Genomic DNA, 15860 nt, shown 5'->3' with positions numbered 1-15860 from the left:
CCTGCCCAGTCGTACTTAGATATCTGCCTCGTTGACTCCAGACTCGATTTAATTAACAATACCCAAGGTAGAGCCCTAACCATTCCATACGACAGTGACCATGCAGCCCTTACTCTATCTTTTAAACTACACACCGGCACCCTTCCGTGGGAAAACCACCCGCCACCCAATTTTATCTACAACTTCAAAGCCACTAATTGGGAAAAATTCACTAAACGCCTCTCCAAACTCCACACCAACAACATCCCTCCCGATCGTAATCTAACCCTCGAAGAAATAGACCATAACCTCAATACCCTTAACGAAGCAATCAAACTAGCAATTTCCACTTCCATCCCTAAAGTCAAATCCAAAGATAGCATTAACAGATATCTAAACAACAGAATTCTAAAACTCCAAAAACAAAAAAAGTACATCGTCTCCCTTTTACACCACCTTCACATAACAGATCCATTAAAAAGAAACCCCATCACAAGATACGCCATAACACTACACAAAAAACTTTTAATAGCACTACAACACGAATTTAAAATAGCTGCTGAAAATTACTGGACCAACACTATAAAAAAAATTGATTACCGCAACCCCGACAAATTTTTCCCAAAAATTAATGCTATCTTCAGACCTAAACAACCATCCAAGATAGATGAACTTCATATACACGAAAGTAATAGCAGCATTATCAACAGATGCAATTATGATCTCCCCAATACCAAAAAAATCAACAATAACTACATCATTAATACCCCTAAAGATAAATTAAACACAATAGGCGCATTCTTTGAAGAAATAAATTCACCGCGACCCTTAAACGACGGCTCCCTTCTGAAAAAGATAGTCGATAAAACCGCAGACTCTGTCAAATCAGAATTCTTCACGGCTAGATCTAGAGGCTCCTATATTATACAATTCAGCCCAACCAACTCTGCCATTAATCCATCTCTCCCTGATCACACCCTTGACCCTTTCTGCTGCCCCCTCACTGTATCCTATATCCTCAAGAAACTTCCCAACAAAACCTCCAGTGGCCTAGACGGTATCCCACCCATAGTCCTTAAACACCTTCCCACAAACCTAATCATCAAGCTCACAATTCTCTTTAACAATTCCATTAATTACAGTTATTTCCCTAAAGCCTGGAAAAGTGCTAAAGTCTTGCCAATCTTAAAAAAAGGCAAAAATCCTAAAGACCCCTCGAGCTATCGCCCCATTAGCCTCACCCCTAGCATCAGCAAAATATTTGAAGCCATTGTCAATAACAAAATTTCAAATATCTGCTACATCAACAGAATAATCCCCGATCACCAATTTGGTTTCAAACAGTCCCATTCTACCACTCATGCCGTCCATAAGCTACTAACTGACATCTCCAAAAAGGTCAGCAATAGCCAACTAGTGGGTGCTGCCCTCCTCGACATAGAAAAGGCTTTTGACTCAGTTTGGCTGAATGGATTACTATACAAACTGCACAAAAAGAACTTTCCAACCTGGCTAACTCATTTAATCTGGGACATGGTCACCGGAAAATCTTTTTTCACCTGGGATGGCAAACACTTGTCTTCATCTAAATTCAATATCAAAGAAGGGCTCCAACAGGGTACCGTTAATTCACCGATCCTTTTTAATATTTATTTAAGCGATCTCCCCAAATTATTTAAGTTCAACGAACCTAATAGTCCCGGCCTAATTGCATTCGCGGACGATGTCATTGTCTATGTTTCGGGTAACAGAGTCGAGTCGGTACAAAACGATCTCGACACAATTGTAAATAAAATCAATCAATATTACACAGCTTGGAACCTGAGACTAAATCCGAAAAAATGTGAAACCATTTTATTCAGAAAGCCTCTCGACATGCTCAACTCCAAAACAAAAGCTGGCAGTAAACACTTCCGCATCTCAGCCACAATACCAGGTACTCACAATAAAGAACTCATCCCACACAAAAAAATAGTAAAATACCTTGGAGTCCACATTGACTACCTCCTCCGCGGCAATAAACACATAGATATACAACTTGATAAAGCCAACAAAGCCTTTCACGCCAACAGCAAAATCTTCTATAACAAATACCTAACTAACCGAACAAAAATCATTTTATACATGTTACTAATCCGCCCCATAATTACTTACGCAGCGCCCATCCTATGGAACATGAACCACACAACCGCAGAAAAAATCAGACAAATGGAGCGCAAATGCTTGAGAGCCTGCCTCCGACTATATAGATCAATAAGTTCAGATTGGCAACATTACGTAAAAAACCAAACAATATACAACAAGGCCGACATACCTAGAATTGATCTATTCATGATCAAGCTCACGAGAGATTATTATAGTAAACTACCATTCATAGACAATGCCATCGTCCGCTCTTTATCCGAACAAGACGACGCTACTTCCCGTAGACAACTTGCCACAGGATATACCACCCCACAAGCGTTCCTATTTTGCGATATTAACGGCCTTATCCAAAACGCCGACAACACTCCAATTATTTATCACTGGCGCAGGAACAAAGCCGATAAAAGAGTTGCTCTTAACCACAACGACTTCATAACGAACAGAGACAAATTCAAATTCTCCTCAATTATCCCTAACCGAGATTATCTAGACTTCCACAGACTAGATTTCAAAAAATACTGGTGGCTATCACCTAACACCACCCATTTAAGCAACCTCAACGCGCGAAGGCCAAGTCAACCCCGACCGAGGCCCCGATAATCCGCGCAAACAGTATTAGCTCAAATTTTAGCCAAACACAATGGCGCTTACTAAACGTGCTTTTCGCCTCTATGTAAATAGCCTTCCCTCTCCCCTTCCTTCTTCCCTTTTCTCTGTCAAGCTATCCTTTCTCTATGATATTTTTCTTTTTTGTTGTTATCTGTTATCTGTTATTTGTTATTAATTATTATTAGCTCTTAAAACTGGTTCGAGGGTTTTTCGTCACCCTCTTTTCCCTTGACTGATAGCTCAGTATACTGTGGCAACAACTGTACAACCCCTCTGGTTCCTAAACCCATATATTGTAATTAGTCTAAGTTAGTTATAACAAAGTTGTCTATCTATTAGAATCGATACTTTCGATCAAACAGATATTTATTAAGTTATTGTTTGGTTTTTTTTTATGTCACGTTTTTGGTACCTTATGTAGTCTTTGAATGTACGCACACCTCCAATAAACGTTTTTACAAAAAAAAAAAAAAAAAGTAGAGCATGAGACTCTTAATCTCAGGGTCGTGGGTTCGAGCCCCACGTTGGGCGGTTTCTATTTTTTATTTTTTTTTTGTTGTTATTTTTTGGATATTTCTAACGTTCCTATCTAACTACCTCTCATATCCCTTTTGAAGCTATTGTAGGAATATGTTAAACTCCTACGTCTCGGGTGTGACGTAACGGGTGAAACGATTGGATACCGATTTCCCTAGAATACTTTATTTTACTTCGACAACTCGACTCTCAAACGACAATGTTCAATCAACTCACTCACTCGCTCGCGACTCTCGCTTTACTGACGCTGCTCCGTCACGAAGAACAAAAACGTTACGAAGAACAAAAACGTACCTTCGAAAAACAAAACGCTAACGCCAATCGAACGACATCGACGCGGCTCAGCGTCTCGCGTAGAGCAGCGAAGCCGCTCACGCACACGTGCATCCCGCATCACACATAGTCGCATTCATAACCCCACACTATTTTTCTCCCCCCCCTTGTCTGCTATAATTATTTCCCTATTGTCACAAGGCAGTATCAGTTTTTTATTTGGCTGACGTTTTCAAGGTCATTCGAAGGTCAACTTTGTTCTTTCAAATGGAAACCTATATTTCTGATTATGGGATCTTATCGTACGTAAAAAGACCAACAATTCTTCGATTCTCTCTTCTTCGGGAACCATGAAGTGCGAATAGAATACCTACTTTATACGATACAAAGGGTAGAGTTTGCTGTCCGGAGAATTAGTCTTTCCCCTCGTCCAGGTCAATATGAGACAAGTTCAGATTCGTGATCAGCGACCCTAAAAACGGCCTAATACCAATTTTCAAGCAGAACCAATAATTTTTTGATAAGTTGTAGGTTTTGACCACGTCTTGGCGATTTGGGGCCACCGTGCGACGGGAAGAAAATGTAAAAAAGAACGCGACCGAGAGACTCGAGCGTGATGTTTTGTAATTGGATCGACAGGTTCGTCGTCCGGGTAGCGTTCTCACCGAAGGGGTTGACAAAAGATATTTCGCCCCCGGGTGGGCTCGAACCACCAACCTTTCGGTTAACAGCCGAACGCGCTAGCCGATTGCGCCACGGAGGCGACACGTCCCATCGGTTTTTTGTCGCGAATCTTCTAACCAACCAGAGACAACGTTGGAACGAACGTCGGGTGAGGAACAGCTTAGGAGGAAAAATTGACTATCACGGGAAAACGAATCATCTTCCGCGTACCAACGCAACGGCGCACAGTGGTTCAGATTAGAAAATCGTGTGACATTTTTGTATAACTTTGAAACCGTATGTGATATTAACGTGCAACTCGAACCAGACAATGTTGAATTGTTAACCTACGGATAGGTTAAAGAAGAATTGTATCACAATTGTTGTTGTTGTTACTATTACTATTATTTTCATTACACTTTTTATTTTAAATATTTATTAAATCTAAAGCTTCTGCTTCTAACAGCCTGGCTTTTTTTCTGTATGATTTTGTTCTAATGCTAGATATATACGGATCAGATGTTGAAAGTAATCGATTCAATATGTCTTCGTTCGTGCACAATCTTGAATTTTTTCGCGTGTTTCTACATCGTATGCGTTTGAAATCTTTAGGATGCGTTTCTTGGGCCTCCTCTGAAAGTTGCCCTATTGGCAACAACGCATTTTTTATCATTTCCGTCCCATGTATTAGTATTTTATGAATTGACGCTGGCATGTAAAACCATCCATAATTGTTTACATGATGCATTGCCGTATCTTGTGCATATTTTTTAAATTTTACTATGTCCACTGTGTAGGGTGATCAAATGACCTATAATAAAAAATGAATGTACATATACTATTAAAAATTTCCAAATGTTTTGAAAAGGAAGTGCCTGAAGTATAACGTGGAACCTTTTAATTAATTTTATATCAATTCCCGTGATTTCGGCTGATATTTTAGCGTTGGAGAAAAACTTTCGGCCTGTATTACCATCGTTCGATGACTCTTCTCCTTGCAGAGTTTCATCAATTCATGCGATACCGCGTTCAACATTAATAGCTTTAAACAATAATAATTTGAGCAGTGGGACAAGGGGGGAATTAGTTCTTTCATGATTATTTACAGGAAGGTGTGCCGAACATATTCCTGTTTGTTAGAGCCTGGGATCTTTTGGGATAAAAAAGATCTCCTCTGACAAACATATAAAATTTTTAAAATCTGTCACGTATCGTTCAGCATTATTTTTTAAATATATTATTATTAGTTATTACTAAAAAAATATATGGTTTCTTATTGGAAAGAGCTGCTCTATATCATGCAAAAAAAAAAAATTAAGAGAAAATATGGGACGAGACGATGAGGACATCGCAAAGAACATAAGCAATTTTTCTTGGTGAAATATGCTACTTTCAAAACGTTCAATTTTAAATGATCATAGAAACTAAAATATGTATTCAATTTCATTAATTTCTTCATTTCCGAGGTCTCCAGACATTTACAAAGCAATACAAATGGATTAGTTTTCAATTTCGAAAAGTCGACTTTTTCGTCGAATGTCCCTACATTCTGCGATCCGGACCACTGTGCGACGGTGTGGAGTTCTAGTTTAGCTTGTGTTGGTGGAGACGGTGGTGGGGTGGGGGGACTGACTCGATAACGCTCGTTGCAATTACAAGCTTCGCGATTCATCGCGTGTAATTTTCAAGGTTCTACTCGGTATCGAGTCAACGGACCGATAACGCGTTATCGGTGGCGCGCGGCTCTCGCGAAAATATTTTCCTCGTTGCCAGCGAAAACGACCGAAACGAGGCTAGACGGGGATGATTCTACCGATTCCTGGTAAACCCTCCCATAACGCCGTAGAAATCGTATATGCGACTCTGACAATGAGTTTTTTATAATACGACACGAGTCTCAATCCGACTTCTACTAATTCCGAGTTTCTCATAACTGCGGCACGAATTAGCCGCGCGTAATACGAGGGTTGACTTTACTCGGAAGGGCTCGGTCGCCCTCGAATTGAAAGCCCGCGCGCAAAAGTACCAGCCGAATCTCGCCGGGTTTCGCGTTTCACGGTGAATTACGGCGACGATGCTCGTTTAAGCGAATTCGAACGATTGCGCGCGGGGGTCGAGAGTGTTCCCTCGAGGGGCGTTTTGCGCTCGCTACCCGACAAGCCCTACGCCACGGCTCGTCGAGACCGAAGAATGGAAGAAAGAAGACGCACGACCAGCGGCACGAAAAAACAGAACTCAGGGGCGGCGCGCGAGTGCCGGTGGTAAACGGGGGTAAACGATAAACGCATCGGCGGCTTTTGCAAACGCGGGGGTAAACGGCCGAGGGCGCGGCCTCCAAAGGACACGGTTTACCCTTTTCTTTTCTCGACGGAGCCGCGGTATTCCTCCACCGATCTGAAACTCGCGGGAACCGACTCGAAATCGATCGCCGGCCAACTTAAACAGAGGATCCCGACACCGTCGCGCGTAGGAAAAGGGTTAGTCGTTGAACCCGTTCGACCGTGTCGGGACAAAACGCTCGCGCGAATAGACGTTACCGGCCATGTTAACGAACCATGAAACGAGAGCCGTGCGTCGTCTCGACGAGCGTTCGCACCGGTAGATCGCCCGCACGCTTCTACGCTTGTACGCTTCTACGCTTCTACAGCGTGCCGCGCGAGCCCCTGGTGCTTAGGGCAGCCGACGATCGTCGTTTGCAAATACGCAGAAACCGGTCTTGGAAAGCCGCGGGGAAAAAGAAGGACGACGAGGATGCCAGGGAGAGTCAATTAACCGTTAAACGCGGCAACAAGCTCCTCGAAACTGTGCGAAGATAACGCGCGGCGACCGGCAATTATCGCGCTCCGCGTCCTCGAAAGCGGCGCCGGAACCGCGCCGGCTCGACCACGCTGAATTCGTTAACGAGAGGATCTCGCGAACCCGATTTCACCTCGGCCCAATTGCTTCGCCGCTGGTTTTCTACTTCGACTTGTCGCGCGTTGCGTCGCCTCGGAAAAACGAGTTCTACGGCCAAGCTTGATTCGATTACTCGATCTTGTCGCCTCGAGTCTAGACTAGGGCTGTTACTTTTCCGAAGCTTCGACACTTCGAAGCTTCGAAGGATTCGAAGGGACGAAGGGACCATCGAAGGTGATGAAAATCGAAGGTTCGAAGGTGGGAAGGTTCGAAGCTTCGCACCTTCGAACCTTCGCACCTTCGAAACTTCGACACTTCCAACATTCGAATCTTCGATTCGTTTCCAGTTAACGGATAAAAGGAATAAATTTTCATAATTTGTTTCTATATTCACCATCTGAATTATTTCAATAATTTATTGTTAAGATAATATATTTATTATTTGAATTATCATTTTGTTGGAATTTATTTCATAAATGTAGAACAAAATCAATCTATTCTTTCTTTAAAAGGTAGGATCGATTGAACCGGCTATTGACCTGTATATGCATACATTGTATCTTCAGTTAATATACATTGTATGTTGTCCCCGGCATGGGACCCTCGATCTTCAGTTGTTAATATTGGACTGTTGCTCCTCTGTTTCGATCTCTTGTGTTTCATTCGTAACGTTTCTTTCGCTGTGTAAAGACGTGTCTCACAACGTGCTTTTAGAGTTACCATTCTGATATAAATCTTATTTCGTATTTAATAATAGTGTGGTTTTCTTTAATACCCATACTCCCAATACATTTCGATAGTTCACTGATGAAATAATTGTTTAAATAAATAAATTGTTACAATTTGTTTCTATATTCATTATTTGAATTGTTATTTCAATTATTTATTGTTAAAATAATGGTTTAAATGAATAAATTTTCAAATTTTGTTTCTACATACATTATGTGAATTATTTCAATATTTCATCGTTAAAATAATTATTTAAAGAATGTACAAGTATTTACATAATGAATATAGAAACACATTTCTATAGATTATAAAAATTTCCGTAGATTATAAATTTTTATACTCTATAGAAATGTATTCCTGTATTAATTATGTAAATACGTGTACATTGTCTAAACAGTTATTTGAACAATAAATTATTGAAATAATTCAAATAATGAATATAGAAACATATTGTGAACATTTATTCCTTTTATCCGTTAACTGGAGACGAATCGAAGGTTCGAAGTTTCGAAGTTTCGAAGGATCGAAGGTTCGAAGGTTCGAAATCTTCGACCTTCGAAGCAAAGTAACAGCCCTAGTCTAGACGAATCGCGAAGGATCGGATCGAAGCCGAAGACGATTTTCCGCGAATTCGTTGCGTCGGTGGCGAGTAAATACAACAAAGTAAGAGCATTTTGCGCGACGGAATCGGAGGGCAGAAGGGCGAAGATCACGGCTGGGGCTAGATCAGCGGGCAACCCCCTCGGCGAAAGGGTGCGCGGCGCTATGTTGGTTGCAACGTAAGCCGGTGCCGGAATTGCCAAACCAAATAGAAAGGATCCATGGACGTCGTAAAATTGATATTTACTCTGGCATGGATCCAGAGTCGAAAAGGTTGCCAACTCAGCTACGGATAATACCTGGTGCCGGGCGGGATACGTACGTAATTATCGTCTCCGCGGAGTTACGTTTTTTTTTCCCCTAGCCCGAGTTTTCATTCTTCCAGCGGCATCGGGGTCGAGAGATTAAAGGAGGCTCGCGAGCCCGAGGTCGGGAGAACGGGAAAATAAGAGAGGGAGAGATCGACCGAAATTGACTCGGGCGTCGAAAGTCAGACATTCGAATAACCTGGCAAAGTCGAGCATGCAGACCCAGGAGGCATTCGTTCCCAGCGATCGATGATTTTTCGTTTTGTCCGCGCGGTGCAACCCCTAAAGGTATTCATTCGAAGAGCATAAAGGCCCAAGGGCTGGATATCGTTTCTCCAAGTTTCGTTGTTCCTGTTCCGAGCCGTTCCTCTCGGATCCACGTTCTTTTCCCTGCACTCTCTCGATTCCGGGAGATTCGCGATTCTTTCGATCGGATCGCTCGATCTCGCATGTTATCGAGACGGATTTGTAAGAAATACCGAGAGGATGGATAACGCGATATAGTTAAACTAACACTTTGAACGCCCAACTAGAAACCCGAAAATTCCATAAAATCAAAGTAAGCTGTTTAATGAAATAAAAATTGCAAAATATTAAATGTATGATACCGAGTAATCCTCCAATCTTCTTGCATGTTACTAATCAAGTTTAGTACAATGAATATATCAACGTAAAAATTAATTTTAAAGCTTGCAGAAATAATTCCGTCAGCCACGTATGGGTGACGTGAAAAATTCCATAAAATCAAAGTAAGTTATTTAATGGAATAAAAATTGCAAAATATTAAATGTATGATACCGAGTAATCCTCCAACTTTCTTGCATGTTACTAATCAAGTTTAGTGCAATGAATATATCAACGTAAAAATTAATTTTAAAGCCTGCACAAATAATTCCGTCAGCCACGTATGGGTGACGTGAAAAATTCCATAAAATCGAAGTAAGTTATTTAATGGAATAAAAATTGCAAAAAATTAAATGTATGATACCGAGTAATCCTCCAACTTTCTTGCATGTTACTAATCAAGTTTAGTACAATGAATATATCAACGTAAAAATTAATTTTAAAGCCTGCAGAAATAATTCCGTCAGCCACGTGACGTGGCGTTCAACGTGTTAACCCTTAGCACTCGAATGGTGACTCTGAAGCACCACTAGAAATTGTTGTGGCACTATTTCAACGAAGTTACAAAAAATATTACAAAATATTTGTTACATTACAAAATTTGTATTTAATAGATCGCTAAACATTGAAATATTATATGTGGAAATCGGATCAGTTTCGTATGAATAGAATGAAAATATTCTAAGACGGAAGAAAAATGTAGTTTTAGAATGAAAATAGCGCCGAGTGCAAAGGGTTAAATAAATGTGGGCGTATTGCAAAATACTAAGAATCTTTATTCGCGACAACCGTGTACGACGACGGTCAGAATAAGAATGTCCTGCTGTCCCAAAAATCCTCAGCCGTGAGAACGCCTTCTACAGTTATGCCTCTTTGTTTATGACACCCCCAAGCTAAAGGACTTTCCCTTAGGGAGGGGCGACGCGCTGTTAAAAAAACACATGGCCTGCCTCGACCGTTTGCTTACTTCGATTTTTCTAACAGATTCGGTAGCAAGAAATTGGCGCGAACTCGCCGATTCATTTAGGGGTGCAACCCCTAAAGGTACTCATTCGAAGAGCATAAATGCCCAAGGGCTGGATATCGTTTCTCCACGTGTCGTTGTTCCTGTTCCGAGCCGTTCCTCTCGGATCCGCGTTCTTTTCCCTGTACTCTCTCGATTCGCATCGAGATCGAGATCGAGATCGAGATCGCGATCGCTCGACCTCGCATGTTATCGAGACGGATTCTGCAAATGTAGCTATCCGTGCGAAGAGATATCAAGAAATTGGCGCGAACTCTCCGATTCGCCTGACGATCTCGGCGACTGCGGAACACGCAGGTATCGCGGATCGATATCGGCGACGATTCACATCGGTCGTTGTCGTCGCTTCCGAGATGCTATAGAGCATACGGGCCATAGGCTATGAGAGAGCTGGCTATGGGAAAATCGTTTGTCGCTCGGCGCAGCGAGTTCTCTCTCCATGTCCGCCGAGAGATGGAAAATCCGATGGTTCGGAGAGAGAGAGAGAGAGAGAGAGTAGGGTTGGTCGTCTATCGGCAGCGGCGGCGGCGGCGTCGGCGAGTATGGGCGTCCGCGTCGATACTCTCTCGCATCGGGATACGTCGCATCGGCCGGAACCCAGAACAGAGGGTAGAAAAGGGAAGAGAAGAGCGCTCGCGGAACAGAACAGAAGAGAGGAGAAAAGAGAATAGAAGAGAAGAGAGAGAAGCGAAGTGTAGCGCGAGCGGAGAATGGAGAATGCAGAGGAGAATAGGTTCGATGGTAGGGGAAGCACCCTTTTCTGATACGGCCCTGCAACGTGTCCGCCCAATAAGGGTGCGTATTCGTCGGCGCTCAGTCTCGGTCGAACAGCCGGTCGGGTAGGGTCGGTCGGTTTCGTTTCTCCTCCTCGTTCGCTCGGAAAGAGTCTCGCGTGCCGGCACTCGGCACACCGCACCAGAGCGAGTTTAACATTCCAAGGGGTGCCTGTTCGCGTCGATCACGTTCCGTCGTTTGGTTCGCGTTCGCGACGACGCTGGAGCAAGATCGTCGGAGTCCATTTGACGCGAGAACCGCTCGAAACCGATGGGGGATGACGTTCGATGGACAAAAAGGTAAGGAAGGTTGTCGGCTCGCTTCCCAGCCTCGAATTCATGCGCGACCCCGACCCGCGGCCGATCGTCGCGAAAACGTGACGCGATCGCGCGACGTTTCTCGGAAAGATGCGTTTTACCGGCGCGCCGCGGCCTACGCCCGATTCGATTCCGCGAATTCGATACTAGTCGAGCGATTCGGGCTCGCCGGTTCATCGACGAGCAATCTATCCTCCGGCGGGAGGAAAAGCAAATACACAAGCCTCGAGGTACGAGTGGAAAACGAACGCGGGTCGCGCGCGCGATACCGCGACCGTTCGCGAGCTGTGAAGCGCCAGCCGAGAGCCAACTAACAGCCAACCGTGGACATAACCGTTGCATAACCCTAGAAGCTTTCGAATTTACACTTGCCGCGTGCGCCGTCCAACCGGTTGGAAAATGAAACGCGAAAGTGCAAGGTTCGGGCGCCGAGAATCGAGCCGAGCCGGGTAAAGGTTTACCACGCGCGCCAGCGATCATCCTTCGGGGATTTCTGCTCGAACGATACGTGGTCGCCGGTCGCCGGTCGCACCGGTGACACGGACACGAGTTCGCGGCAGTTTTCGATCTCCGATCGTGTCGAACCAGTTGCAACTTGCAAAAAGGAAACGGTTGCCGCGCCGGACCGTGCCGCGTGCAGATGCGTGCCGACTGCTGATGCGTGCAGATGCGAACGGGTTGACGAGGGGTCAGAGGCGGAGGGAGTGTCCTCCCCGCGACGCGACGCGACGCGACGGTTTGCCAGTTTAGTTTCTTCTTTAAGAATCATTGATTCTTTTCGCGAGCGAAACCAGGTTCGCAAGATAGAGATACATAAATGAAAGGACAAATCTAGCACGAAAACTGAACTGAACTGAACACGTTCGACCGCGCGAGCCTTCCGCTCGTCGCGTCGTCACGTCGATTCGTCGAAGACACGCCGTACTCGGAAATCAAAGCCGGCGAGCAAAAGAATGCAAACGCCGTCGGTCCATTGCCCCATCGGCCCCGTCGTAACTCGACCCGCCTACTCGCGTTCGTCGTCGGATCGAGCGATATCGTGATCGAGCCGGTTCGCTCCTGGAATTCTTGTTCGCGCTGCCGGCAGACGTTTTCTTTCTCCAGCAGCGAAGAATCGTGCTTTTATCGCGGCCGAGAGAATACTTTCGAAGAACCGAGCCACCGACTCGATTAGGTTCGGCAACGACGCGCGCTACCTCGAGGGTCGCGCGTTCGAATTAGCCGGACGATCAGAGGGTGCGTCGACAGCCGGAGCAAGGGCTGACGCCTTTTACCATTTCCCCCGGCCCGGTCCGTTACGGCGTATTCCGATTAACTTTTCATTGAAATTCGCGAGCGACTCTCTTGCTGTCGCGGCGACCGTGACCGAGCGCGATTCCGCTAAACGCGTCCACATCGGGTCGCGTTCGAGGTCGATTTTCTCGGCGATCGCGGCTCGTGGACGGCACCGTTCTTGGCCGAAGGCCAAACTATCTTGACGTTTCTCGCGTTCCTTCCGAATCTATGAAAATTTCACGGCGGATCGGTCCCGATTCAATTTCGTTTCGCCGGAACTGACCGAAATAACCGCGCCGCGACGATTTCTTTTCTCGTGGATATCTGGAGGAGGGAAATTAACGGCACTATTGTCGAACATTGAGGCTCCAGCACTCTTATCGTTCGGCCGGCAACTGACCAAACCAACGATCCACCGCTAGTTATCGATAACGTCTTAGATCCCGTAAGTTGGTTCTTATCCGGTCGCGATCGGCGAGAAGTCTTTATACGCGGAACTTGGAACTTATCGCTATCCGATCGATAGCAGTATCTCTAAAATTTCTATTGAAACGGGATCGAACGAACCAAGAGCGATCACGAGACTACGAGCACAAGGTAAAGTGGAAGAGGAGCGCGATTTCTAATTTTATTCGACGGCCGGCGCGACCGAGGTTGCGTTCCACGCGACACGGTAAAACGGGGACGGACCGTCGCGTTGCGTCGCGTTCGCTGAAACGGTCGCGGGGCTGGAGGAATTCCGGTCGAAAATATGACCGTGAAAACCGCGCTGGACCGCGCGGATCGCGAGCAGTGTTTCTGATTTCTCAACATTTTTCATTTCTCCAGAAATGAGAAATAAGGCAATTTTTCTCGAAATTTCTTGGGAGTTCTAGAGAATTTTTAATAAAATAAAGTAATGTTGGGAAATTTAATTTCTCTGATATATTGGGAAACTCAATTACTCTGATTTTGTAAGAATCTCTGGGGTTGATATTTGGCACTTGTCGTGTTAAGAAAAGAAACAGATGTGCATTGTGTATCGCGCAATGAATCCAGGCAATCGTTATTTTAAAACGCACAGTCTGATCAAGATATTATCGATTAGTGTTCCTGATTTCTCAACATTTTTCAATTCTCCAAAAATGAGAAATAAGACAATTTTTCGCGAAATTTCTCGGGAATTCTAGAGTTTTTAATAAAATAAACAAATGTTGGGAAATTTAATTTCTCTGATATATTGGGAAACTCAATTACTCTGATTTTGTAAGAATCTCTGGGGTTGATATTTGGCACTTAACGTGTTAAGAAAAGAAACAGATGTGCATTGTGTGTCGCGCAATGAATCCAGGCAATCGTTATTTTAAAACGCGCAGTCTAATCAAGATATTATCGATTAGTGTTCCTGATTTCTCAACATTTTCATTTCTCGAGAAATAAGACTATATTTCTGGAAAATTCTCGAGAATTTTTAATAAAAGAAAAAAATATTGGGAAACTTATAATATTTGGAATATCGTAATATTTATCGAAAGGGCACAAAACTTTAACTCGGTGTTTATTCCTGTTCAATATGTACATAACTTTAAAAACAAGGAAAAATAGACGCTGAATGTAACCGATAAATTTATTTATTTAAGACCTAACTTTTACCAAATGAAACATTACGCTTTTCTTTTGAAATGACTTCTTAACACATTATCTACCGGTGATTATTCCACAATTGTTGAAAGTCTACGGTCCATGGCTGAGCTAACATTAACAGCAACAACAACAACTCACCCTCATTAAAAAATCTAATAATCTCCTTCAGGATTATTGTATAAAAGAAGATTTTTAACCTTCCCTTTGGAACATCACAATTATTGAGAAGCCTATTAATAGGCTTCCGGTAGATAAAGTGTTAAGAAGCATAATGCGTCTAATGTAGAATCATGACAATTTTTTTTGTAACAAAATCTGTAGCTTTAGAAAAATTTCTTTATTTTGCGTGGATGTTGGCTTTACCGTACACAGAACATCCAAAAGTTGCTGAAGATTGGGTGTCCTTTTTCCAGTGGACTCAAAAATTTGGAATTCCTTTGTTAGAGTCCGGAATTCATTTTCTTCTGCCGCTAAACTCTTGACACTAAATTCTTGAAGGCTGTCTGCAATTTCTAATTCTAACTGTTTTTCCAGTGATAGTTCCTCAATCTGAGAATCTGAAAGTGTTTCACTATTTTCATAAGAATCATTGTTATATTTTCCAAAAAGTCTGCTTGGAATTTGTTTTGGCATTTTATACATATCTGCCTTGGATGTTAAATAAAAAAATGTATCTTCTGAATCTTTTTGCAGAGATTCTGGATTATGCAGATATTTCATAAGGGATACAACAATCTTGTCTCTTCTTTTAGATGTTTCTTCTTGAATGACAACAAGAAACTCATTACTCAATTCGGTGTTCAGTTTTTCGAAAGTTTTAAATAAGAATTTACGAGAATTTATGAATTTATGTTATAAAATAAATGAGATTCATAAGACTTTTCCTAGATTCAAATTTCTCGAGAAATATTGGAATTTCTCGAGAAAAATCAATTATAAAATTTCTCGAGAAAAATCAATTATAAATTTCTCGAGAAATTATGGAGAAATAATCGATTATAAAATTTCTCGAGAAATTATGGAGAAATAATCGATTATAAAATTTCCCGAGAATTATGGAGAAATAATCGATTATAAAATTTCTCGAGAAATTCTCGAGAAGGAACGCTAATCGCGAGACGCGAATCTCGCGTCGAAACGATTCCTGGATCGGGATTGACGTCGGAGGATATTGAATCATCAGATCGTTGGATCGCTGCGAATCGCGATCGATCCCACCGGTGGATCCCAGGCTTGCCTGGGGGCGAGAGCTCGGATAGTTGCCATGACGACGACACCGCGGGCCACGAGCCGCGGCTACCGTCAGCGGTGCTCGATCGAACCCTTTCGCCACCCCTAACCACGTGGTGGCTAACACCTCTCCTTTCTATTTCTCTCTCTCTCTCTCTCTCTCTCTCTCTCTCTCTCTCTCTCTCTCTCTGCTGTTTCTCTACGCCCGTTTCCTTGCCACTTTTCATTTGCATTTTCGAGCGAGCAGTCCTTTCT

The 15860-nt window shown here is 43.3% G+C and overlaps 1 protein-coding gene and 1 non-coding gene across 2 annotated transcripts in view; both read right to left on the bottom strand.

The window, feature by feature from the left end:
- LOC143363059 (uncharacterized) overlaps nucleotides 1–15200 on the bottom strand; it is a 51093-nt gene extending 35893 nt beyond the window's left edge. The window contains exon 1 of the mRNA XM_076803684.1: nucleotides 14739–15200. Within this exon, the coding sequence (XP_076659799.1) occupies nucleotides 14739–15095 (357 nt within the window). The 5' untranslated portion in view covers nucleotides 15096–15200. The remainder of the gene's footprint in view (nucleotides 1–14738) is intronic.
- On the bottom strand, nucleotides 4233–4306 carry Trnan-guu (transfer RNA asparagine (anticodon GUU)). Its single transcript has one exon. It is a non-coding gene; the product is annotated as a tRNA-Asn (tRNA).
- Nucleotides 15201–15860: the final 660 nt, after the last annotated feature.

Source organism: Halictus rubicundus, chromosome 2 (assembly GCF_050948215.1).
Source record: "Halictus rubicundus isolate RS-2024b chromosome 2, iyHalRubi1_principal, whole genome shotgun sequence".
Classification (NCBI taxonomy): domain Eukaryota; kingdom Metazoa; phylum Arthropoda; class Insecta; order Hymenoptera; family Halictidae; genus Halictus; species Halictus rubicundus.
Note: the sequence above shows the minus strand (reverse complement) of the source record. Positions and strands in the feature narration are given on the sequence as shown.